The sequence below is a fragment of the Dermacentor albipictus genome, chromosome 1, assembly GCF_038994185.2.
Source record: "Dermacentor albipictus isolate Rhodes 1998 colony chromosome 1, USDA_Dalb.pri_finalv2, whole genome shotgun sequence".
Lineage (NCBI taxonomy): Eukaryota > Metazoa > Arthropoda > Arachnida > Ixodida > Ixodidae > Dermacentor > Dermacentor albipictus.
In genome coordinates, this window is record NC_091821.1 from 122439538 (window position 1) to 122464634 (window position 25097).

General features: G+C 46.4%; 1 protein-coding gene and 1 long non-coding RNA gene across 3 annotated transcripts in view; both read right to left on the reverse strand.

The window, feature by feature from the left end:
* NELF-B (negative elongation factor B) overlaps positions 1-20213 on the reverse strand; it is a 69458-nt gene extending 49245 nt beyond the window's left edge. For both annotated transcript variants that reach the window (XR_010565219.2, XM_065435797.2), the window contains exons 1-4: positions 19766-20213; positions 18188-18304; positions 15145-15483; positions 9016-9164 (exon numbers count right to left, since the gene is read on the reverse strand). Coding sequence is in view for 1 of the 2 variants with exons in the window: in XM_065435797.2 (XP_065291869.1) it covers positions 9016-9164; positions 15145-15483; positions 18188-18304; positions 19766-20074 (914 nt within the window). In the remaining variant the exon portion in view is untranslated. The remainder of the gene's footprint in view (positions 1-9015; positions 9165-15144; positions 15484-18187; positions 18305-19765) is intronic.
* Positions 20214-21519: 1306 nt separating this feature from the next.
* LOC135904815 (uncharacterized) overlaps positions 21520-25097 on the reverse strand; it is a 180725-nt gene continuing 177147 nt past the window's right edge. Inside the window, exon 3 of the long non-coding RNA XR_010565218.1 lies at positions 21520-21594. This is a non-coding gene — a long non-coding RNA (uncharacterized lncRNA). The remainder of the gene's footprint in view (positions 21595-25097) is intronic.

Consider the following 25097-nt stretch of genomic DNA (forward strand, 5'->3'; position numbering starts at 1 on the left):
TGCAAGGTACAGCTATAGTAAAACGTGGGCGCCACAATTTAAGTAAATCGTCTCATATCAAGAGAGTTACCGAGGATTACAAGTTTGACATGCTTTTTCTCCTCAACTAGTTTACAAATGATCGCGGATAAGTTCCACCTTTACTGGCTCTGTGTCATGATGTGATGTCATGTCTTCTAGTTCTCGATTGTTTCAGAGCCAGCGTGCGAAGCCTCTTCGACCTCTCCACTAGCCGCCTGGCTGCTATATGTGAGAGCTCTCCAAGCAGCGTGCATTGTGAGCGTTCTGTTGCAGTGCTCAGCATCTCCGGTATTCCAGTAGCTGCAGGCGAGTTGGGCGTTCTGACGGAGGCATAAACCAAAGCCCCTCCATAATACTATTGTTGCGATGAAGGGGCTTTAGCGTAAATGTGAACGGCCTTTGCAGCTTGCATGGCGCAGCCACCTGGCGGCGCAGAGCTTGACCAGCCAAACACACAGCTGTAACCAATGTTACGATAGGCCAGCGGGGTAGTGACCTTCTAGCCTCTCCTGCACCCCTGTGACAAATCACTTCGTGAAGCTAACAATGCGTCCCCCTCAGACAAACCTGCAGCGACAGCAAGGCGAGACACGATTGGCGGATTGAGTGTTGTTTATTGGTTCACTGTTGTCTACACAGACCAATGGATCAAGAAAACTTCTTGAAAAGGGTTTTATAAGGCATTCCCTCACGGACTCCGGTAACCGCCACGGTCGTTTGACAGACACTTCAGCTAACTGCTGGTTCATCCCAGGAGCCAAGATGCGCCAGCTTGAGCCAAGCGTGACCTTCCCCGTCTACGAAGCTCCCCTCCTTTCTGTGTGTTCAGTGAACAAAAGTGTGGGAGTGACTATGTGAACCCTCACCCTCAATGTGGGTCCTTTGACAAATTTGGATGCTCCGAACGTACAAAGGTTGGAAGGCAGATTTCCTAGGGATCAAGGAAGCACAGAAGGTTTTTAAGCGAACTTTTTCCGCTCCTCAGTGTGCTTCAATTCAGCCATGCTGAATTAGCCAAATTAACCAGCCAGCCAAATTAACCAATATTCCAACTAGTATGAACAACATTTGTTCACCATAAAGTTGGAAAATTTATTGATGACACAACGTTGGTAGTCAATCGGATAGCTCGCCGAACTGACATAAATTGGGTGGGGGAAGCTGAAAACTCAGGGTAGTGGCGTGGCTGCGATTGGTAGCAATGCAATTTTCTAAACCTTATAATAAATTACCGTAAGTATTCGATCTAGGCAGATAGTTCTTTTCAAATAATCATATACCAAACTTTAGGGTCGGCTTAGATTCGCGGATTTTAAAAAATGCACCAGTTTGTAATTGAAAATTATAATATGGTGCATAGCTAGCGCCATCTAGAAAAGTCAGTATTGCAGCTGCTACTAGCCGCTCCAGTAGCCAACCGAAGTACACAAATGACGTGGCTCTTTTGACGTGTGTCCTACAAGTATAGTGGCTAAGTATTGACCGTGCAGCATGGCATTATCGTAATGGCACCAAACAGGCGATGCCACAAACGATAAGTTGTGCTAGCCACAGAGGCATCGTCAAACATTCAAGCCGGGCAGGACTTCAGCATTGACAAGAAAAATGTCCATCGTTGGAGGGGGCAACAGGAGACACCTTTTGCATGTTCCGCAACGAGGAGATGACGGCGGTAAGGAAAATAAGCATGCAATAATAGAGAGGAGCTGTTCATCGAGATCGCGCTGCGTTTCGACGCATCCACAAGCTTACGAGGTTAGTAGCGATGATGGCTTAGAGTGAGCTTGGCATGTTCATATTAAATAGATGCGTTTTCCATTTTGTGAACGCTGTCCTCACTTTTTCGTTTGGCTTACATTCGAGGCAAGTTTTTTTATTTATTCTGGCTTCGGACACGCAGGGGTCAGCTCAGAATTGGCGCAGACCTAGATTCGAGTAAATACGATACACACTTTACGCAGAGCGCGTAAATGCATACCCCAACAACTCAATGTTTGTACGAAATTGTCAAAATAGTTTCAGGGTCACTTTAAGACCCTTGTAGGCCACAGAATAAATGTAGATTTGGCCTAGCATGCACGTTGGTTCCCGGTAGGTTTTAACCAATGCAAACTTTTTCAGGTGCTTCGCCAACTGCTCTGTGCCCATTTTCTCATGACAGTTGTGCAGCGCTAGGCTCGTGCGAATTCAGTCACTTATACCAATGTCTCGTTCACTTGTTGCAATGCATGACAGCAAATTTCCCTCTTTAACGCTAAACTTGCATGACCGTCGCGTTCAAACACTACGCAAGATGCGGTAACATTACAGAATGGTGACGCATCAAATGGGAACGTAATACATCGGAGTGAATGGCATCTAAGTCGGGACCGTGAAAACACAATGAAGTAGCCGGGAAAACACAGCTAGAAACATATCAACGGGGTTCTGCTGTATAACAAAATTTAGCTACACTAAAAGTGCGACTTCAGTGTAGCTAACTTCAAAGTACAGCGGCTGACTAACTTTTTTTACACGGAAGGGATGTGACGTGATAATTTATTATGAATCCGGCGATTGGGAGGACCAGGCCTGGGGCCACCTAGATGGCCACTGGGAGCTGCTGCTCCCGTGCGGCTTCCTTGGCTCGCTGGACGGCCCAAAGTTGGTCTTGGGAGTTCTGAGCTGAGCAGCACTGCTGACCACCACATCTGTAGATTTTCTGGGGAGACTGCCATTTTATTTTGGTACATTTCACACCCCCACAACATGTGCTGAAGGGTGGCTCTAACAGACTGGCATAGCTTGCACATATTGCTCTCGTATATATCGGGGAAGGGACTGTAAAAAAATTTATACCGTATTTACTTGAATCTAGGTCGGCCCCAATTCAAAGTCGACTGCCGAATGTTATGTTCAAAGACACACACACACATAAAAAAAAAAAGAAACTTACCTCGAATGTAGGCCGAACAAAAAAGTGAGGACAGCGTTCACAAAATGAAAAGAGCATTTATTTAATATGAACATGCTGAGCTCACTCCACGTTATCATTGTCGCTAGCAAGACCACACCCACGCTTGTGGACGTGGGCAAGCTCGCCCATGCATGCGCAGACAGCGCGGCATGGTTCGCACGCATCGAAACGCGGCGCGATCTTGGTGAACAGCTCCTCTCTGTTATTGCGCGCTTATTTTCCTTAATGCTGTAATCTCCTCATTGCAGCGTATGCAAAAAGCGTCCCCCGTTACCCCTCCTACGATGGACGTTTTTCTCATCGATGTCCAAGTCCCACCTGCCTTAAGGGGGAAAGAGGGGTTTAAAACTTTTTAAAAAAATTTTTAACTAAATTTAATAAAAAGTGTCAGCCAGACAGTTTTTCATGCTGATTTCAAAATATAATTACTTTTTAAACTGACTGAGTGGTACCAGATATAAAAAAAATTAATCACCTATTGTTTGTCTGAACAACTGTAGGACCACTTTTTTTACATTGCAGGTATTACCAATTTTACAGCAATTTGAAGTTCGATCTCCAGACATGGCAATCATGTGGTCCAATAAGTAGCCAGATTTTAAAATTTACAAAAGCCAAATAAAAAAATCTGCTCCTAGCATTGTTTAAAACATTGTGTAGCATTGTGTAGTACACACATGTAGCTACATGCCACTGTTAAAATTATGGTTCTATGTGCCCTGAAGAGCGAGATAGCGCTTCGGCAAGCTTAAAAAACACCAGAAATGAGGTTCTGAGAGAAGAAACAAAATCAGCTTATTCCTTAACAGAACATCACAAAATATTTGAATATAGTATACAAGTGCTATTGCATTAGTAGCCTCCAGGAATGTAGTCTGTCTGGCTAGTGTCACTACGGTGATGCCTTCCGAGCACCGGGCGCAAGTTTTCAGCAGATGCCTGCTCAGCAGACGTAGCTAGCATTTCGTTTGTACCGGCAGCACTGTCGTCAATGCTATCTAGTAGTTCCGATTTTCGGTCAGTAGCACGAGTTGGCGCTAATGCTTAAAGTTTTCCTTGAGCTTCACTGTCACTACGCCTAAAAAATTCCGGCGACAAAATAGTCGCGTCGTGCCAAAATGTCGATGAAATGCAGCCGTTGTCAGGAGCGCTTCGGGGGACTAGGCCTAACACCCCATCAGGATCTCTGGTGTTGCTCGACTGCAGGAGAGGGCGGGCTAAATATAGTCCAACATAGCGTGAGCGTGCGCACACATTACGTCACGTTGCCGAGAACAACAGCGTCCATCGTTAGACCAATGGTTTGACACACTGGTGCAACCAGCGTAACCGGACGTGGCCAACGGACTCCGAAGCGCCCCACGTTGAGCGATGCTCACCTGTACGCCGATAATGTCAGACTATAAGCGCACCTTATCGATGTCATCGGGAAGCGGCGCGGCAGAGTGTTGTTTCTAGACGTTGTACCGGTAGTACACCGTCTTCCTCCTCCCGTTTTTTTTTCTAAATGTGAACTTCGTAGCAAACTTCGTAGTCGAGGTCGGCACTGCTGTCAGCGCGAGAAACCTCGTTCGCATGCACGGCATGTGCGTCGCGGCCACAAAGTGATGCAGACGATGCCAGTCTAGACAATGCGTGGCTAGCTGAGCGTGACATGCCTTTGTCAACCAATTACAGCATGCATTGGGTCTTCTTTTTGAGGAGGAATTTCTTCACTGCCAAAGTGCGGACGGAGCCGGAGGTGGCAGAAAAATGAAGAGATTGTTCTTTCAAATGATATACGGCTTGGCGCGACCGAATGGCTGCGGAGGTCGTCACGTGCCGTGGAAAAAGTACTTCATTACGGAAACTTTCGCTCATATTTAGCCCACACTGGTGCTGAAAATTTATATTACGGCTAAAATATTGATTTAGCAAGTGCAAAATTTGGCGAAGTGGTAAAATAAAAGATGGAAATTCCGAAAATACTGTTTCCAAAATATTGATTTTTTTCGCAATTTTTCGGTGACCCGTGTCCCACCTTAAATGTTTGACAATGCCACTATGGCTAGCACAACTATTCGTTTGAAAGCGGCACTATAGACCGTTTCATCAGCAAGGAGGACCGTAGCCTCGAACCAGCGCGCCGCTCTCCTCCTCGCACTGGTATGTGCGGATTCCATTTTCTCCCAGCGACAGCTTGGAAAGGTAGCGGTTTAATTGCAAATTAGTGATTCTAACGTGTTCTGCCTGGGATTGCTGCGATGTCAGATGACTCAAGCTCGATGGGCTACTATTCTGCTGTATTCCACTGCAAAAATAACTTTAGGAAGCAAGAAGTATCTTTGGCTGCAGTGACTTCGTGGACACTGATGTGATAGAAGAGAACCATCCGCTTTGTAGTGCCAGTATAAACAGAGTGGACTTGATGTCACCGCATGTAAGTTCGGAAGGCTTTGTTCACAGTGGGCACTCGGCAGTGAACTCGGAACTGGGCACCCATGATCAAACTGGGATATGAAAGAAAGGTGTGCATTCGAGTCGGTCAACTATTGCGAATGGATGAAGCTAACTATTTCTTCGTGCACACTCATTAAACTTACTCTGTTCAAACATATTCTAAGATTATCATGCTTGACGAACAACATTCTGGCGGAAGTTGGCCGAGGACATATTATGAAAACAGTACGTGGCGATTAAGAAATGAAGGTGGGTTCTTTTCCATTCTGTAACCAAAGCCATGCCTACCGTGTGGCGGCCAGCGCTAATTTACATTGGCTCTCCGCGCTTCCGAATCTCGCCGGCAAGCTGTCGACACCCCTCATCGCACACTGTATTACTGCAGAAAATAAAGTTGCTGTTGCAAAGAATAGTTCCGTTTTTCAGCTCTCTCGAGTAGGCAAGGTGCCCTTGCACGCACAGGCACCATTTGAGACCTAAGAGTGTGCATACTCTTTCAACGCGTCGCACGTGTCTGGTTGATTGTGGCATATTCGCAGCCATTATCATCAGTTCCTTTTATCCACGTTAACAGCCCTTTCGATCGAGTTATTTTAGAGTTCTTTATTTTGTAAAGCTTGATGCCCGGGTGCCAGATAAACAATGTTTAGAAAATTGTACCGTGAAAATTTTAGGACCACGAAAGCTAGCAAAATGTGCTTCCTCGGAACTTCGCAGTTACCTGGATCGGGATGTAGGTTGGTGCGGCACATCACTTGACACATGGAGGTAACTCTGATTGTTGTCCCCCGAGTGATACTTTAATAGCGTTCAAGGCTAGACATACAATAATAACATGTTCCATGTATACGTTACCTATCGACAATGCTCAGACTTGACTCGTCTCCTATTTCGTTCGTGGGGACAGCTGCGGGAGTGCCTAGGCCCATCGCCGTAGGACATTGAGGCTATATCAAAGCTAAACGGTTAGTGACGAAACGCTAATAAGTTTTCCAATCCAAATAACTTGTTGACAACTCTCGCGAAAGTGCGAAAACATGCCACTCGTCGTCAATAGCACGCTTGCCATGCACCCTCTAGCGCAATCCCACATACCAGCATGGCGCCACACGATAGATGGTGCTGTGATCAGAAAATGGCGGCATCCTCAATAAAACAGTCTATAGTGGTATCACCTGGGGCCGTATTCTGAAATGTTTGCCTTCCGTGATAGTTTTGCTGCCGTGATAGTCACGTTCAATAAACCAAGTGACTGCTTACCCGTGACGTCGGAGTGCACTACCAACACACGACGCTCTTGAACGCTGCACATCACATGAGAGAAGAGCACCGTGCGAGTGCAGAGCGGCTCCGGTATGTTGTTTTTCGAGGGCAGTGGCCACAGTACGGGTTCTGCACACTGCCTACAGATGGTTACAGCTGCTTTAGGTAAAATAAATTGAAAAAGGAAGTCTGGAATGTTTTATTTTAAGTGAATCAACAAATATCGCTGGGAAACAATGCGTGTAAGATGCCACCAAAAAGAATACTATAAAATACCACCTCTCTTATCTCTGCTGCACTCCACCACCAACCGAACACCAAAAGACGTGTTCATTTATTCAATATATGTCAAGAGCATGCATTGACACCATGATGTTAAAATGACGTAGGCCGGAACTACTAGATGGCACTGTTTATTTTCCGGTTTTACTGAAAGAGCCAATCAGCATGCGCTGTTGACGGAGGTGTGGCCAAGGTGATAGTTTTGTGGAAGGCAAACGTTTCAGAACACAGGCGCAGTTTCGTTCCTTTACGGGTACGTCACGCTATGGGCCACACTGCATGCCGATACAGCACAGGTCAAAATAGCGACGTCGCTCGTGTGGCTTGTGTACTTCAGTTGGCTACTGGCACAGCTAATAGCGGCTGCGATACTGACTTTTCTAGATGGCGCTAGCTATGTACCATATTTATCATTTTTAATTAAACACTGGCACGTTTTTTTAATATCCTTGAATCTAAGCCAACCCTGGAGTTTGATATATGATTATTTGAAAAAAAAAAAACTATCAGCCTAGATTCGAATAAATATGGTATATAATCAGGCAGCCCAAAATAAAAGAAATCTATTTCAGTCTACGCTCGTTACAACAGACCTGCATACAATAGACTTTTGGATATAACACACCATATTTCAGCCTTAGTTTGTTCTACCTATTTTATTAATGCAGCAAAGTTCGCTTTTAATAAACTGTGCTACAACAGACTAACGGCTACAGCGGACAAAATTAGCGGCATTTTTTTTTTTCAAAATTGGCCATGTAAAACATGCTTTTGCCATGTTGACATGGGCTGACAAATGACTTGCGGGGGTCAGCCGACAATCGCGGCTCAATATTGTGCGTGCGATGGAGGAAGGAAGGCGGGGTGGAAATGCGCCTTCTTTCACACGCGAGGCATGGGGGAGGTGAGGGAGAGGGGGGTTCTACACCCTTAGCTGCTGCTTATGGTGCGGCCGCCGTATCTCGAAAGCAATCTGTGATGTGGACAGTGCACGCCCGCGTGGGCGCCATACCTTGAAAGCAATCTGCGATGTGAATAAAATGCACGCCCGCCGTATCTATCTATGTGGATGAAGCGCACCCAGTACCGGTAGTTCCGTATGCGCTGTGCTTTCACCATTTAGTTTGCAATGAAGTGAGACAGCATGAAGGCCAATTCGCTTGCTGCTGCTGGCGTGCTTATCTTGCTTAATTTGCTATTGCACTTGATGCTTCGCTTTTCGGACAAAACTGGGACTTTTTTTTTTTACTTTGGACGGTCGTTACTCACTTTTTTAAAGTTGTTAGACATCGCAACGAAAGTTTCTTGTTTCGAATATTATGGACTTTGGATAAAATGGTCATTTTTGTCGGATTATCAGGGACCGTTGTAATGAGAGTCAACTGTATCTTCTGAAATTTCAGAGTATGACCACTATACTCACGCTGGTACTATATTTACCAGCGGTCATGCGGTACGCGGAAAGCCCCCCAAAAATGTAGGGTCCACACACTTTGATGATTGGTGCAAATGAATCTTTTGCGTCCACTCGGCCGCTGTGAGTTGCCAACACAATCTCCATTGTCACCCAAAGTTGGACGACACCGAGTGCTATGTTCGCCTCAGCAAACTGTCCTCTACAGTCTAAACAATGCAGCACCAAAACCCCTCCAATGTCATATTTAACACTTCACTTTTAATCGAATGGGAGTGGGGCAACAACTTCAATGATGACAACTTTGTTCACAGCCACCACACTTGCTGTTTTGCAACATCGCGCGTGCGCATCATGTCTAAAAAATTTAGCAAGATTCAGCTTGGCGCCTGAAACTTCAGTCACCATTATGCATTGCTTCTATGGAGCAGGTGGTGGTGCTGCAGCTTAAGTTCGAGTGTGACTTGCCACAAAGTGTCCAAAAGGTGTCGGAAATTTTGGTCACTATTATGTATTCATTCCACACAACAGCTACAAGTTGGTTCTATGAAATAGGTAAGCAAGGATATAATAATTATCAGTTTATTGACTACCCTGCACTGATAAAACAAAAGAAAAAATGCATGTAGTGAGCACACACCCCAACACTTGTTCTTGGCCTCTCTTGATGCTGTCAAGAAAGCCTTGAAGCTCCCGAGATCGCTTGGTGTCCACGTTTTTCTCCCGGATGCAGGCATCAAGGCACCAGGAGAACTTGTGGCAAGGGTCAACAGCTGTAATGTCCTGGATCTGCATTTCACCACAATGCCATCATCATCACTTGATGTAAAGTAGTTTACCTATAGCTTACTACTCAGTTTTTTTGGCAAATGGCCTTATTCTCCATATTAAGAAGGCACGTGTTCCCTTATGTGCAGTGAAATCACTGGAACCTATATTGGAAGTAAGTAAAATTCCCCTTGAAATCGTCATAAAGATTGATACTGCACTACATGCGATAATGGAATAACGTAGTAATGGATATAACTAAGTAATTCTCACTACTCTATACCTATAACTTTCCTTATAATGAGGAATTACTGTGTTTACTTGATTCTAATGTGTCTAAGGTAGTGATAGGTAGGTTCCATCTAAACCACACGAAGTGGCTTCAGTTCCCTCATGTAATGCAAGTCCATGGCACACAATATGAAAGTGATGAAAAACAAACTTAAAAGTAGCTGTGAGCAGCTTGTTGAGCTCCTGTGAAATAAAGCATGTCAGAAAACGATGCGCAAACATTATACCTGTGGGAAATGTCTCAACTTTGTAGAATTCCATCAACTCACTGCACATGCAACTGTTTTGCATGGACTCCAAAAAACCCATGCGCTGCTGTCTGCACACAGCTGCACATCAGGTTTGGATGGCCAGAAAATTGAGAATGTGAGTGAATTTATCCTAAAGTGTGCCTCCTGATTAGTGTGCACGATACAATGAAATCTCGTTACTAGGACAAACTTTGCATTACCAATTTTTTTCAGATTATCGATGGTTTGAATAAAGCCCAGCCAAAAGCCGATTCTTTAAAGTAAAAACATTTCTGTGCTACGAATCTTAAAACAAGAAATATTTCAAGATAACGAGCGAAATTTTGTTCTTTTTCTCTCTTAGTAGCACCTCCAAGCAACCAATTTGTAACCCGAAATATATGCATGCTTGTTATTTACAATGCTGTGAAAGATTACGCGTGCCACTAGCACATCTTATTGGAAGATTGAGATTCGAAATGGACCAGCCGATTACCATAGAGAAGGAAATTTAACAAGAGGGGACATTCGACGAAAACTGGCAACAGGATACACGTCACGCTTATTGTTAGCCCCATCCGTCAGCCGACGGGAACATCGAAAAAAAAAAGAAAATAATGTGAATATAGAAATTACAGACACTTACACTTAAAACACTCCTGCACCCGCTTCCGTAGTGTCACCTAGACCCTGCGGTATGCTTTAATTAATGCAGCTCTGCTTTTGCACATCCTGTGTATGTTGTCTGCTTGACATATATTTGCATGGTGTTTTTATTTTTCAGAAATAGTAGAAACATACTGTACCGCACCTTGAACTTACCGTAAAAACCGGAATATAGGTCGAACTTTTTTTCAAAAAACCATCGCGAAAAGTCGACCCTCGACTTATATACCGGACATTGGCGGAAAAACTATGGAAGTCTTGCAACAATGGGCGAATGAAGTAAACAGCCGCCATCGCCATCAGCAGCAGCGCGGCGTGGCGACATTGTGGCACCGGCACTTTGCGTTTCCACTGTTGCAAAGTTATATTAATTAAAGGCTGCATTTTCATTTTGTTTCAAAATGAGCGGAAGCCGACGTCAATTCACCGTCGCCTTCAAGAAAAAGGTGATTGAGTACGCGGAAGCCCACGGCAACCTGGCGGCACAGCGCGAACTTGGAGTATCCGAAAAGAGCATTCGGTAGTGGCGGAGGCAAAAGCAACGTATTACAACTTGCAGCAACCAAAAGAAAACGTCATTTCGTGGCCGGATCGCAGCGGACTGCAGAACTGTAAGGCAAGGTTGCGGAGTCCGTCCGAGAGCTGCGTGTAAGATCGCTGCCTGTTGTCGAATGCATTCGTTTGAAAGCGGTAGAGATCACACACGCCTATCGACTGGGCAGCGAGAAGCACTCGTCATCCGACTCTGATCAAAGGTGTTGCTCTGATTCGGAGTAGCACTTGCAGACTTCGTGCCCTTCTGTGTACTGTACACCCGACGAATTTTTAACAGCATCGCGCAACCGTCGACCCGCGTGTTTGTCAGTACCTTATCACGGCACGGAGCGGCGAAATAGCGAATGCGCGTATCTCGTTTGTTTCGCTGCTCAGCGCCGTTAATATGGTGTTGACAAGCACGCGGGTCGATGGTCGCGCGATACCGCTAAAAACTTGGCCAGGTGCACATGCGAGCAGCATTTAAATAAATACTGTCACCATTGTGCAACCCGCTGAGTCGCATTTGTTTCTAGGTAAGGGGGTCATGTTTTTCGGTACTTTTGCCACTGAAAAAGATTTTTTTTTATTTTTAGAATTCGTTAGTTGGGGGATCGACCTATATTCCGGTCCGACCTATAGTCCGGTTTTTACGGTAAATTTATTCTGTTTCCCTGCAACCGCTGTTGTGTCTATAGTAGTAGCGTTTCCTGCCTACTCACGTCACCTCTTCTCTATTCCCCACCCCCTTGTATGAAAACTGAGTGATGAGTGACAAGGCCGTTATTCACTAGTTTCACAACTATGTCAGTTCTACCCATTCTCTGCTTCCTCTTTACCATTCTGTCTAGCTTCCCTCTGGACTTGCACATTAGTTGAAAGGTAAGTGCTGCAATTTCTGCAATGCTTTTGAAGGGAGGGGTCACAGGTAATTACAGCTTTCAAGAGCCTAGTGTGGCAACGCCCAGGGAGTTCCAGAGGGCATTGTGCACATTCGACGCAGTGCAAAGGTCCAAACAAGTTTCTCGCGTCTCCTTTCCTCTCTGCCAAGTTTTCCATGTATATACATGCTCCGAACCATCCCAATACGGCGTGCAAGACGGCCACAGTAGCAGCAGCAGCAGCAGTGGGAAACTTGAAGGAAGAGGCAAAGAAAGCTTTGCTTTAAAAACACTGCAATTGGGTCTATGTGAGAGAAACACAAGCTGAGAGCCTCCTGTGGATTTTGATGACCTGCCGACATCTTGCCGTGCCGATACGAAGCATGGGAACAACAGTTACTGCCAACGACTGAATTTTCAGATGCCCAAATTTTCGGCCATGCCCGATATTTCGGACGCCTTCGTGGCACCGCCACAATCCCCATAGAATCAATGTATAAGGACATCTGAAGTTTCGGACACTCGAACCCCGTGCCGTCCAATTTTCCGGACTTTTTGAAGCGACGGAAGGTCCTTTGGCTCCTCGCACAGCGCCCTTGCGAATGAAATCGACTTGCAGCCGAAGCATATCGCTGCTTTGAACCCCAACTAGCCGAATCTAGCCGTCACACACCGATTTGGTCTGGCCACGCTGGCTATGTTCATCGCCGCAAATGGCCGCACTTCCGCCTCCGGCAGAGTTTCCGGAGCGGCGCTATTTGGTTTGCTCCTTTCTCCGTGGTTTGTTCATATTTTTTTTCTTTCTCTATGATTTCTTTGCGCAGGCCACGTTTTGGCTAGCGTGGTGTGTGCTTGTGCTGTTGTGTCAAGTGTGCTATGCGATGCTAGGCCTAGGTGCTTCGACGCTCGTCAGCGAACTCCACTGTTCGCAACTTGAGGATTTCGCTTGCCTTCGATGGCCCCCACTCCGTCTTCGTCGTCTTCGCCGATGGCATCGAAGCGCGGAAAGCAGTACCGTGCCCACGGAAATAACTTCTGAACAGTTTGTTGACGCTGACGAGCTCAACTTCTGCGTAGAACTGACTGACGAGGGAATAGTCCATCAGGTTGTGGGGGATTCAGAAGACTCTGATGTTGAAAATGAGGAGCCAATGCCTGCGCCGCCTACAAGCGCCGAGTTGACGCGAGCATGGTTGACTCTTTCATCGGTGTACAGTGCTGACATGACCCTTGCTCAGATCGAGGTGAATATGATTGCATGCAACCGGAACGCCGTCCAAACAACAATCAACAAGTTCTTCAAGCCACTGCAGCAATAACACTGGCTGCCCGACGATGCACATGTACATAATAAACCGGCAGTCGGCTGCATACAGAGTTTTTGAACGCCTCTTTTTATAGCACCTTCATTGATGCTTTGGCAGAGTTTCGGAAGCCTGGTACTTCGCTCTTTACCTCTAGATCCGAGAAAAAAAGAAAAAAGGTGCGTTTTTTGCATGCATTCATTTTTTTGGACTGCCTGAATTTTCGGACGTTTTTATGTTCCCTAGAGGGTCCGAAAAATCGGTCGTTGAATGTACATACACGTGCTCTGCACCGCCATGAACATGCAACCGCGCAATTGGTGTTATCGCGCGGGATCGGTATGTTGGCTTGGCAACTGGGGTCTAATCAAGCCCCAATCCACTGACCAAAACGTGCACACTGCCGACAGCCTTTTCGAACATGGAGGGGACCACATGTGAATCTGTACTCTGCTACTACAGCCATCAGTCTAGCCTGTGCGTCTGACCTCACGCTTGATCGCTGGTAAGGTCTATGAGTGCGAACATACTGGCAGTCAGCTTCCCTCAGTGGTTTGTCACCAGCCACTCCACTGGCCACACTGCTTAGGTTGCTTCATTGAGAGTCATCAACCCATGTAGCAGTTTTGTGCTATTCACGTGGCAGCAACTTTGTTCATGGTCACCACACTTGTGTTATTGCATGCAAAGTTCATGTCCGAAACATGGTACAGCATCAAAAATTTCAGTTATTGGCGTTGTGCATAGGTGCTAGGGGCAGACGGCAGTGCCACAGGAATCGTGCAAATCAGAAAAAATCAGCTGGCACCTGCATTCGACCTTTTTGCAACCAGAATATACATTTTGAGGCACATGCAAACAAGCATTTGATTTCCTATAAGTGATGGCACGTTAGATCCCACATTTACAATTTCATTATAGCAGGAGAATACTTCATTGAAATAAAGCACAGATAACTAAACTTTATATTTACTTTGTTATACAATTAAACCTCAATATAACAAAATGATCGATATAAAGAATCTTTTACCTTGTTATAACTTCTTGTCCATAGAACACCACCTATCTGAACATCTACGTAATGAAATTTCAGTACCAACGCGAAGGAATATCGTGGCAATAAATGGAAACTACTGCGGATGCAGATGGTCAAATGGTTGAATTACATGTGGCTGCTTGTGAGCGCACCTTTTAAACTGCACACCGCCTGACAGAGAGCAGCCACGGAAGCACAGCAGCATAACAGCAAGACCCTCTTCGCTACCATGTTTCTTGTAAAGTCCAAGTGCGATAAGATTTTATTGCGCCCAACAGACGAGTCGCGAGGGAAAAGGTGTGAAGGCGAATTAAGAAGCATGGTGGCTGGATGCGCACTGTCTTCTCGCTTGAGAAGGGAGGGGGTAGCACATACAGCGCTAGAGAGGGGGGGGGGGGGGTACAGGTGAGCGCCTGGCTGTGGCTGCACATGGCTGTCAGCATACTCGGCCCACATGCCCTATCTACATGTGCACTGTCTTCCCGTGTGTTCAGTGCAAGAGGTCGCATTATTGCGAGTTTTGGAGACATGTTGACAAAAGAGGCAGAGGAAGCACTCCCCCCCCCTCACCCCCCCTCTGCCTGCGTTTTTCATGATAGCATCGCCCCACTACGGGTGGCGACACTATCGGCTGCAGCAAAGCAGACAAGAAGGTTTTGCAGGCTTCACTTCATACCGCTGATGTGAAGATATTGTTGACACAGTCCGTACTGGGAAAGTATTGTTGGTCACATATTCTCAAATTCGACAAAACATATTTTGTTCACATTGAAATTTGTTTTTTTCTGATAGCCTGATAATATGGAAAGTATTACGGCCCTTTCCGCATAAGAATCCATCGGCGACTGTACTTAATTGCCTAAAAGGTCCAATTTCAATACAATGAAATTTCGTCGTAACAAAGTAAAGTGCCGATTTTACCGACTTTGTTATATTGAAGTTCGACTGTATTACCATAAGTTTGGTAAGTGAAGTCCAAAGGCATTATTATTTCGCAGTACATGCATCCTGAAAAAAAAATAATAATAAATAAATAAAAAGAGAAAAAAAAATGCGCACCTCCAAGTCATGCAGGGCCATGAGGAGCTCCACACGCAAAGTGCAGTAGTGGACGTTGCGTGTTCGAAGAAAGAGTGTGCGCACAAATTGGAGCACCATGTCATAGAGGACCACGTTGCGGCCCACCATTACAAGCAGGCGCTGCAAAACGGCCCCCTGCCTACGCTGCTTGGGTGACGGTCCAAAGAAAGATGATGCCTCGGCTGAGGCACCACCAGCTGTTGGTGGTGGTGACAAGCTCCACAGTGCTTCTTCCTTTTCCCGGATGTACTGTGAAAGCAGTGGCAGCACCTCATCGCCAAAGAGGCTCTGGTGCTCTTGCCAAATCTGACGCTTCACCTGCAACAAATGAATGTGTGAATGACTTTGACCTGCAAATCGTACTGCAGGTGGGCACACGACTAAGGGCCATATTATAGTTTCCTGGCTCTTGAAAACAGCTTGTGCCGCACAAATACACAAGACATGTAGGATTGCAAACGGCATATATGGGCCCCGATTTCCAACTGTTTACTTTGGAATCATTGAACAAGCTTTTATACACGCAGACATGTTATCAAACCACTAATTCAAATCTAGAGATGGCAGTCCAGAAACTGTGATTCTCTGTCACTTGCTAGGGATGCATGCCCTCCTAGCATAAATATATGTAATAAAAGAATTGCACTCTCTGGATGGCCATCTCTAGATGTGAATTTGTTTGATCACATGTCTGCATGTATAAAAGTTAATTTCATGATTCCAAAGTACACAGATGGAAGTCAGGGACTGTGTGCACTGTTGAATGAATTCTGGGGTTTTACATGCCAAAACCATGAATTGATTATGAGGCGAGCCGTAGTGGGAGATTCTAGATTAATTTTGACTACCAGGGGATCTCTAACGTGCCCCCAAAGCACGGGACATAGCTTTTTTGCATTTCACCCTCATTGCCTACGCTTCAAACGTTACTGTACATTCCAATAACAGGCACAGTAGAAAAGCTAAACATCGTTTTTGGGTTCAAAAAGAGACATACAAAGGAAGGACACATACAAGGACAAAGCACCAACTACCAAATGATTTAATGATTCAAACAATAGAATATAAGGTGAAATTTTTATGTAAATGCAACACAGGATGCAGATGTGATAGTGATAGTTAATCTATAAAGCTACAAATTGGCTTCAAACAAGTGCATTCCTGTGGAATATAAAATAACCAAAGTGCCACCTACACAAGCTCGACCTTCTTTTCTCTGACAAGATATGCCTTCCCAGGCTCACATGCTGTTTTATTGCCACCCTTGCACAGAATCTTAACATGTGAAAAGCATGGCTCACAAGAGTGGCAATCAAACAGCACATGAGCTCATGGAGGCATATTTCATCTGAAAAAACACTAGATGAACCCATCTACAATGATTGTCTAACTTACACAAGAACATTCGCACTGATAGCATACTTTATTTAACTGCCATTACAGGTGAATGGGTGGAGCATGACATTGCGTCTGTCTGGCTTCGTCTCTTTTGCAGCCAAATCAACTGCACATCTCTGGAGACCTCCTAACCCTCCACATCGCACATGCCATTACAGTCGATTGAGTGGACCATCACAATGCATCCATTTTGCTTCGTCATTCTTTCTGGCGCTTGGGTGCTTTCTGTGCAGCCAAATGCCCTGCACATTTATGGAGGCCTTCCAACTCCTCGCATGAAGACTATGCACAAGCTGTACATGCGTGTCGATATTGCGACAGCACGACGGTAGTGCTGCTGCACGACACAATGTTTAGCAGTCCCTACCAATTTGCCCAAGTCCTTTTGTGTAGAAAAGTCTGTCTGCTGTCCTTGGCTCAGCTACAGTTACACTACACAGAAATACTAAGTTTATATTGATAGCTTACTCTTTCCAGACATTCGCTCAGTGGAAGAGCATTAGGCAATCTTTTGCAGACAAAATGCATGCCGAGCTCTGCATTCAGGATTTTGCACCTAAGCTGCGTAGCTGATGATGCTGTTGTGCCACCAGGAACTTGGAGTATTTTTGCGCACCTGAACGCTTTCTGTGCAGGTAAATACCAGAGAACCTGCTAGGTTAGATTTTTGTCAGTGCAATGCAACTTTTGCAAATGAACATTAACCTAGCTGTAGGAATTTACTGCCAATATCTATGACATCATAGGGAGGTGGTGCAAGAATATCATGGTGGTGTTGCAACCTGCCCTTATTTTGTGAAGTGATGTCCAAAGAAAAAAAAAAAATGCATGCACTTGTTTGCTTAACACCACCAAGTGATAAATATGTAGAAATTGCATCAAATAATGCCACAATGGCAATGAAACATGGAGCCTGAGATCCTGCCATGTGCTATGTTTACTACAGACCTCCTACCACAATTTTCACTTTTCAGCAACAGCTGTTTAAAAAACTTCCAGCAAATATGCCTATCCTATCCTGTCCAACTCTGTCACATGTGCCACTGTTATGCAGCAATGTCAGCTGTTAATATCTCATTCTGACTGCTGGAGCAACAACCTGCAGAGAATTTTCAACCGACCGTCACAGGCAGGAAAGATCTATTGAGGTTAAACTTTGCAGCAACCGAGTAGACTTTGTATACATGGTGGTGAGGCACGGAAGGGCACGTGGCAAACTCCTAAAGCCCATAATTACCAAAGTTGTAACGAACTTTGGTTGAGTGGGCAAGCACCAATAAAGGTGGTGAAAAGCCATTTCACAGTCAGTAATAGTCTTCATCAAGACATCTGCAAACTCTTTCAGTTACTTGCTGCTCGTGCCTCATAAATGTTTTAACGTATGGTACATGTGCTCATGAATTTCTGCCAAATGTAAAATTGACAAAGGACAAATACTTCTAGGCATAAGCCTCAAAGCTTGCAACTGAAGGATGTATTCTATACTTGAGTGTGGAGCTTATGCAGCACACCTCTGAATTCCAGTCTGCTTACTTATACTGCCAAGTATTCTAGTTCCCCCCTGTTTGTCCATTCTGAACTTTTCTGGATGCATGCACATGAGTTAAACATACACAATGCTTACCTGAACATCACATTCTTTGTAAAGGGTTTTATCGCTGACCAATTGCTTCAGGTATTTCTCTTCCACGTGCTCCATATTTTTCAGTATGCACATAACCACTGGACGAAGCGCTGGGACCTGCCAGCACATGAGATTCAGTTATAAAGAAAAAGAAACAGTGTTTTCAGAGGACAAATACTCACAAGAGACATACTGGCATTCCTTTGTCACGCATAAGTGTTAGCAAATGCCAATGAGTCTGAACCAATAATCATGAATTTAAAATTACGCCGCAACTAAGCACAACATATTAATTTTTTAATCACATTTTAAGACATAAGTTCTAGCATTTACAACTTCTTCCCCCTTGCAGGTTACAGCTCAAGTGATTTACCATCTGCATGAATGCATAGCATTACACTTTCTCTGTATATCTTACTGTCCATACCGGTGTAATATGGCAATTATAAGTTTGCATGGTTTTCTTAATGCAAACAAGGCAACAACAAAAATGGGCAAAACAAAAACTTTTGACACCTGCTTTATACAGTCAGCTATGTGACAGGTTCACAAGATGCAGAGCTAAACTTTGCAAGTATTGCAAAATTTGTGTGTAACATCAGGCAAAAAAGGAGAAAATGCACTATGGAAACCTTGGAAACTACGCTGTGTATGCAGACCAAATTTTCAACAGTTGTCGCACTATGTGCACTGGCCCTTTGGGAGGCAGGCTCAACTGTATGGAAAGGCCGAACATACAAGGGAGCTTAAGCCCTAGTTCACGAGACACATGCAACAGATTTCTAGCAGCTATACAGTAATATGGGTCAATGCTGCACACAACTTACATCAGAAATGTTGCCATGAACATTCAGATGCATGGGATCTTACAGCCTGTTATTTCAAATGTGTGGGATTTTTTTGGTGCAAGGGCCAGGTATGGGCAGAGTGCCAGGTCATTGGAGGATTTATGGCATAATGCTCACATTAGGCGTCAATCCAACCCTCTGTTACTTACACTAATGTAGAGATAACAGCAGTTACCATTATTACAAGTGATGCATGACGTAGACAAGCGTGAAAAATAAAAAGTAAACAATAGAGCATTATCTTCCTCTTGAAATATTAAAAGCGTGCAGTGTTTTCTATACGTCAACTTAAACGCGTCATTGACAGTCAGTCTGGTATTCGAACAGTGGCACATGTTAGAATAGCTTTTGCTAAAATTAGGACAATATTTAGGCTCACTAGAAATTTTCTTGGTTACTTTAAGTATGGACTGCTCGTTCATTTAGTAATCCACGAGAAAGCAACAAGCAGCACAGAACTGGATGATATGACAGCAGGCTTAACGAAGCTTCACTTGATGCTGCCGCCACACTGCGAACACAAAACTCAAACCTTTGCATTTGCATATGCGGGAGGCCGGAGCAACTTACGAGCGCGGTACTCCGTTCTGTGTTCACAAACTTATAATCTATTTAAATAAAGTGTTTTCACTCCCTTAGAAGTGGCTCTATGAATGCAAGTAAAATCTCTACGCACTCATTTGCGCCCACGTGCTTACTCATGCGTTTACAAAGCAAACTAGACTCGTACCTTGATTACTGGAAAGCTTTTCTGCAACATCTCTTTGAGCTTTTTCTCTTTCTCGCGTCCTTCTTGCCTGCCGAGGTTTTCAATTTGCTGTAGAAGGCGCTCCTTTAGCTCTTCCAACACAGATGTATGGAACTCAAGCCTGCACACACCATGCAAATCAAGCAGCGGCAACATAGGACGTAAAGACGGCAACAGAATTCCATTTTCTTCTTGAAACTCTTCAATTGCGCGCAGTGGGTCTGAACAGTTGGTCAAAGCCTCGCGAAGAAACTCCCGACCCGGAATGCCCACCTCTTCGAGACCTGCCATTAGAAATAAATTCAACAACCTTTTGTATCTAATCAAACAAGAAAAACAGTCATGAAATTAAAGTTTTTCCTTCCCAGCCCTGTCACCCCAACCCTCTTCGTGCTTGCTGTCTAGAAGGTTTGCTTCGGCTGCTGCGTTGGTAGCAGGTTGAAGCGGCGCTTGATCAGGATTCTGTACTTGGAGTACTTGTCGTCAGGCGTAAAACGTGACGGATGCGCCGAGATTGTCGGCTTTCCGTCCGGGGAGACGTGCTTCAGTGTGTACACTCGATTGCCGCTTTCATCCAGGTAGTACATTAACATCATTTTTTAGGCTGGTAAAGGGGAGGCGCTGCGAGAAGGCCGCACAAAAATATTTACACCACGAAAGAACGCCTGGAACGCTACCACAGACGCCACCAAACACGAGGATAACATCCGGGACCTTCGAGATTGAGATACTCAATGTTGCTAGCCTGATCGTCTCATTTCTCTAAAACTAAATTTGTCATGAAACAAATGTACCACAACAATACTTAAAATTATAATTAAGAAATTAAATACAATTGAGAGCGTTATCTTGAAAGAACTATGAAATATAGATTTTGTACTGAGATTGCATTTCATGGTAGGCCGCCAATGCTGCGACCATAGAGTTGCGACCCGGTCTACGGAGAGGAAAGGGGTGGGGTTAAGCGTTATTTTGCCCGCTTCGTTCTACAACGGTTTACACCCTTTGGCTTGCTCCTTCTGCCACACAAAAATAATCGTCATCTGCCTTGATGCGTTTCCTTTCTTTATCGCTGCAAGCCCGGAACTTTCCAGTGACGAAAGGCACGCGCGTTATCAGAAGGGGCACTCCAAAGGGTGTAAACTGTTCTGTGCTGATAACGCGCGTGCCGTTCGTTATTGGACAGTTCCGGGCTCGCAGCGATAAAGAAAGGAAACGTATCAAGGCAGATGACGATTATTTTTGTGTGGCAGAAGGGGCAAGCCAAAGGGTGTAAACTGTTCTTAGAGTGTAGCGCTTAGGCCCCGAAAGCATAGTGTATGGAATGAAGCAGTATGTCGTCTGTACGGAAAAAGAATGGGGGAACTGCAGACGCTTCTGCGATGACGCGACCAGGAAAGGCTGCGATCGACCGGTGTGTCCAGCGCGCGAAATTTAAGCATGCTGTGCAAAACTTTCTGCATTTATAAACTAAAACGCTCACAAAACACAACTGAAATTCTTATAATTTGCAAAAAATTAATAATGCAAACTGTTAAGATACATCAATAACGCCGTCTATGCTTGCACGTTTCCGACGACAGATCATGCAGTATTCCTGATCGTCTGCTAAGCCAATGGCTCAGCGTTTCGGTTGCAGAAGACAAACAAACACTCGTCAGCTCGTTCCGTTCGGTAAGCACGCATATGTTTTTAGTAGTTCGAAAGACATGAGGATGAAAAGCCAAGAAAGAGCACCTGCACTGTGCCTGGTCGGTTGCACGGGATTCCATTCACTTTGCATCAGCCAGAAAAGCGGTCGCCAGGATTCACTGAAGAAAAAAAAAAAGATACTGCTCTGTCCCGAATGCAGCCGCTAACGTTTAGATATTTCGCTCCGTAAAGGGCGCCGAAGGGCATGAATACAGCCAATGTTCTCAATGTGCCCGATCAGAAGTAGCCCGGAGTTGTGATCGTTATGCAAGAACCTAAATGCACGCGCGCGCGCACGCACGCACACACACACACACACACACACACACACACACACACACACACACACACACACACACACGCGCGCGCACACGCGCACACACACACACACACACACACACACACGCGCACACACACACACACACACAGTACATTTGCAAACCCAGCGCTTGCCGTGCACATCAAGGATGTGCGAACGCGTCAGGAAAAACCACAGCAAGCAATCGGCGAGCTCCAAACGTGCATGTACATGCGTCAATGCCTTCGTCATGACTGTATGCATGCCTATGTTCCTTTCTTTCTTTATCTCTGCTTTCTTATCACTCCCCCTCCCCCTCCCTTCTCTCCCCAGCGCAGGGTAGCAAACCGAATCTTCCCCTCTGGTTAACCTCCATGATTTTCCCCTTCCCTCTGTCTCTCTTTCTCCGCGGCAACCATAACTGCCAATGCCGGGGGCCCTGTGTTGCACCATCATTTTGCCTCTTGCCAGGAATGACTCCAGGCTGCAGCGACAGATGGCGCTGCAGTAGACCGGCGTGCTTCAGCACTCCCGGCCGTCAATGCAAAAAGAGGCACGTTTTCGCCGGCAGACGACACACTACCCTATTCCAGTACGCATACCGAAAATGGGCCCGATAGTCCCAACTACTACTACAATACGGTTGAGTACGGGTGGCCCATGCATTGCATGAGGCGCGCGACCACGGTGGTAAGAAAAATAGGAAAACGACAAAAAACGGAGATGTACAAAAGCAAAGTTCACAATAGGCGGTCAGAGAATTTGGTTATGAGAGTTCATCGTGTTTTTTTTTCTTTTTTAACCTATGTAGGACATTACAGTACACTGTACACTCTTAAGCAAAACTACACCCATTGGTCGTACACTCTTACACACTACACTCTAAGAACAGTTTACAACCTTTGGCTTGCCCCTTCTGGCACACAAAAATAATCGTCATCTGCCTTGATGCGTTTCCTTTCTTTATCGCTGCGAGCGCGGAACTTTCCAGTAACGAACGGCACGCGCGTTATCAGCATAGAACAGTTTACACCCTTTGGAGTGCCTCTTCTGATAACGCGCGTGCCGTTCGTCACTGGAAAGTTCCGGGCTTGCAGCGATAAAGAAAGGAAACGCATCAAGGCAGATGACGATTATTTTTGTGTGGCAGAAGGGGCAAGCCTGTAGCGGCAGCAGCATCGGCGTCGCACGAGAGTTGACGCGGACGCTCGCGTCTACACGAGGCTCGAGCGGCTGGCGCGTTCCGGCGCGGGCTAGCGTTCCGAAGATCATTAAAAAGAATGCTACGCTAAGCGACGGAGTGTCGGTTCTTCCTCTCCTGCGAGAGCCTGATACTTTGACGGTCTACGTGGTCGCACGTCGCCACAGATTGGTGAACCCGGACGTGATATTGCCATACGCTCCTGTGGTAGAGACGACCATGGACCAGACCGACGCTACGAGAGCTCAAGGCCAGAACCATTCCGAGGAACGCGGTGAGCCCTCCTGTTCCGCCATCGCTGTCCGCCTCCCACAGTACTGGGACCAGCATCCTTCGGCGTGGTTTCTTCAGGCCGAAGCGCAATTTCAAGTCGCTGGTATCCGCTCTCAAGCCTCGAAGTTCCATTACGCCGTCGCAGCGCTCTCGCCCGCCGCCATTGACGAGGTAGCAGATTTGTTGAACTCCCCATTGTCTGCCACCGCCTATGACGATCTCAAGGCAGCACTGCTACAGCGCACAGCAGCTTCACAGCGTTCTCGCATCCAGCAGCTTCTGTCCGCTGAAGAACTCGGCGACCGACGCCCTAGTCAACTTCTTCGCCGAATGAGCCAGCTGCTCGGAAACAACGCGAGATCCATCGACGACACGCTGTTGCGCGAACTGTTTTTGCAACGACTCCCGGCTAACGTGCAGATGGTCCTGGCGACAGCCTCTACCATGGACCTTACCGGACTTGCCGCTTTGGCCGACAAAGTCATGGAAGTAGCCACCCCAACCATCGCAGCCACGTCACCGTCTCCGGGTGACAATACAACCGCTCTGCAAACTCTTCCCTGCTCTTCCGCAGTGCACTCTCCGCTCGACTCCTTGTGTGAGCGCCTGGAACGCATCATCAGTGGAGCGGAGCATCGCCGCACGTCTCGTCGCCCTCGCAGCCGTAGTTCCAGCAGATCAAGACGCACGGGCACTCGCAATGAAGCCTCAACTACAACGCCTGGCGTTTGCTACTACCACCGCCGTTTTGGAAACGACGCTCGTCACTGTCGGCGTCCCTGCGCTTGGCAGGGAAACAGGCCGGCCGACCTCTAACGGCGACGAGTGGTCCGGCCCAGCACACAAGTCGCCTTTTCTACGTGACGGACAGAGTTACGGGACAACGATTCTTGGTCGACACAGGTGCTGACGTCAGCATTCTACCCGCCCAGCGCTCCGACCGAAAAGCGACTCCTGTGTCGTTTTTGCAAGCCGTCAACGGCACCAGGATTCCAGTTTTCTCGTCACGCTCCGTCATGCTAAACCTTGGCCTTCGACGAGCGTTCCGCTGGATTTTCCTGGTTGCAGACGTCCGTCATGCAGTCATTGGAGCAGACTTCTTGCATAACTACGGACTCCTTGTCGACATCCAACGACGCCGTCTCATCGACTCCGTGACACAGCTATCCGTTCCCGGCGTCCCATCATCAGGCACATCGCCCATAGCGCCTATTTCTGCCATGTTGGACGAACCTTTCGCCGCACTCCTACGCGAGTTTCCCACTTTGACGCGCCTACCGGACTGGACGCAACCGGTGCAACATGACGTGTGCCATCACATCGTCACCTCCGGCCCACCGGTCTACTTCCGACCCCGGCGTTTGTCCCCGGAGAAACTCAAGATCGCTCGCGCGGAGTTCGAACACATGCTGCAACTTGGCATCATCCGCCCTTCTTCCAGTAACTGGGCATCACCACTTCACATGGTGCCTAAGAAGACGGGCGACTGGCGCCCCTGCGGCGATTACCGGGCACTAAACAACGTCACAGTTCCTGATCGCTACCCTCTACCGAACATTCAGGACTTCACGGTAGCGTTGCACGGTGCGACGATCTTTTCTAAGATCGATCTCGTTCGCGCCTACCATCAACTACCGGTCGCTGAAGAAGACATTCCCAAGACCGCCATCACCACGCCCTTCGGCCTTTTCGAATTTCTCCGCATGCCTTTCGGTTTACGGAACGCGGGCCAATCCTTTCAGCGTTTCATCGATTCCGTCACCCGAGGTCTGCCTTTCGTTTTTGCATACATTGACGACCTCCTCGTGGCAAGCTCTTCGGCCGAAGAACATCTTCACCACTTGCGGTTG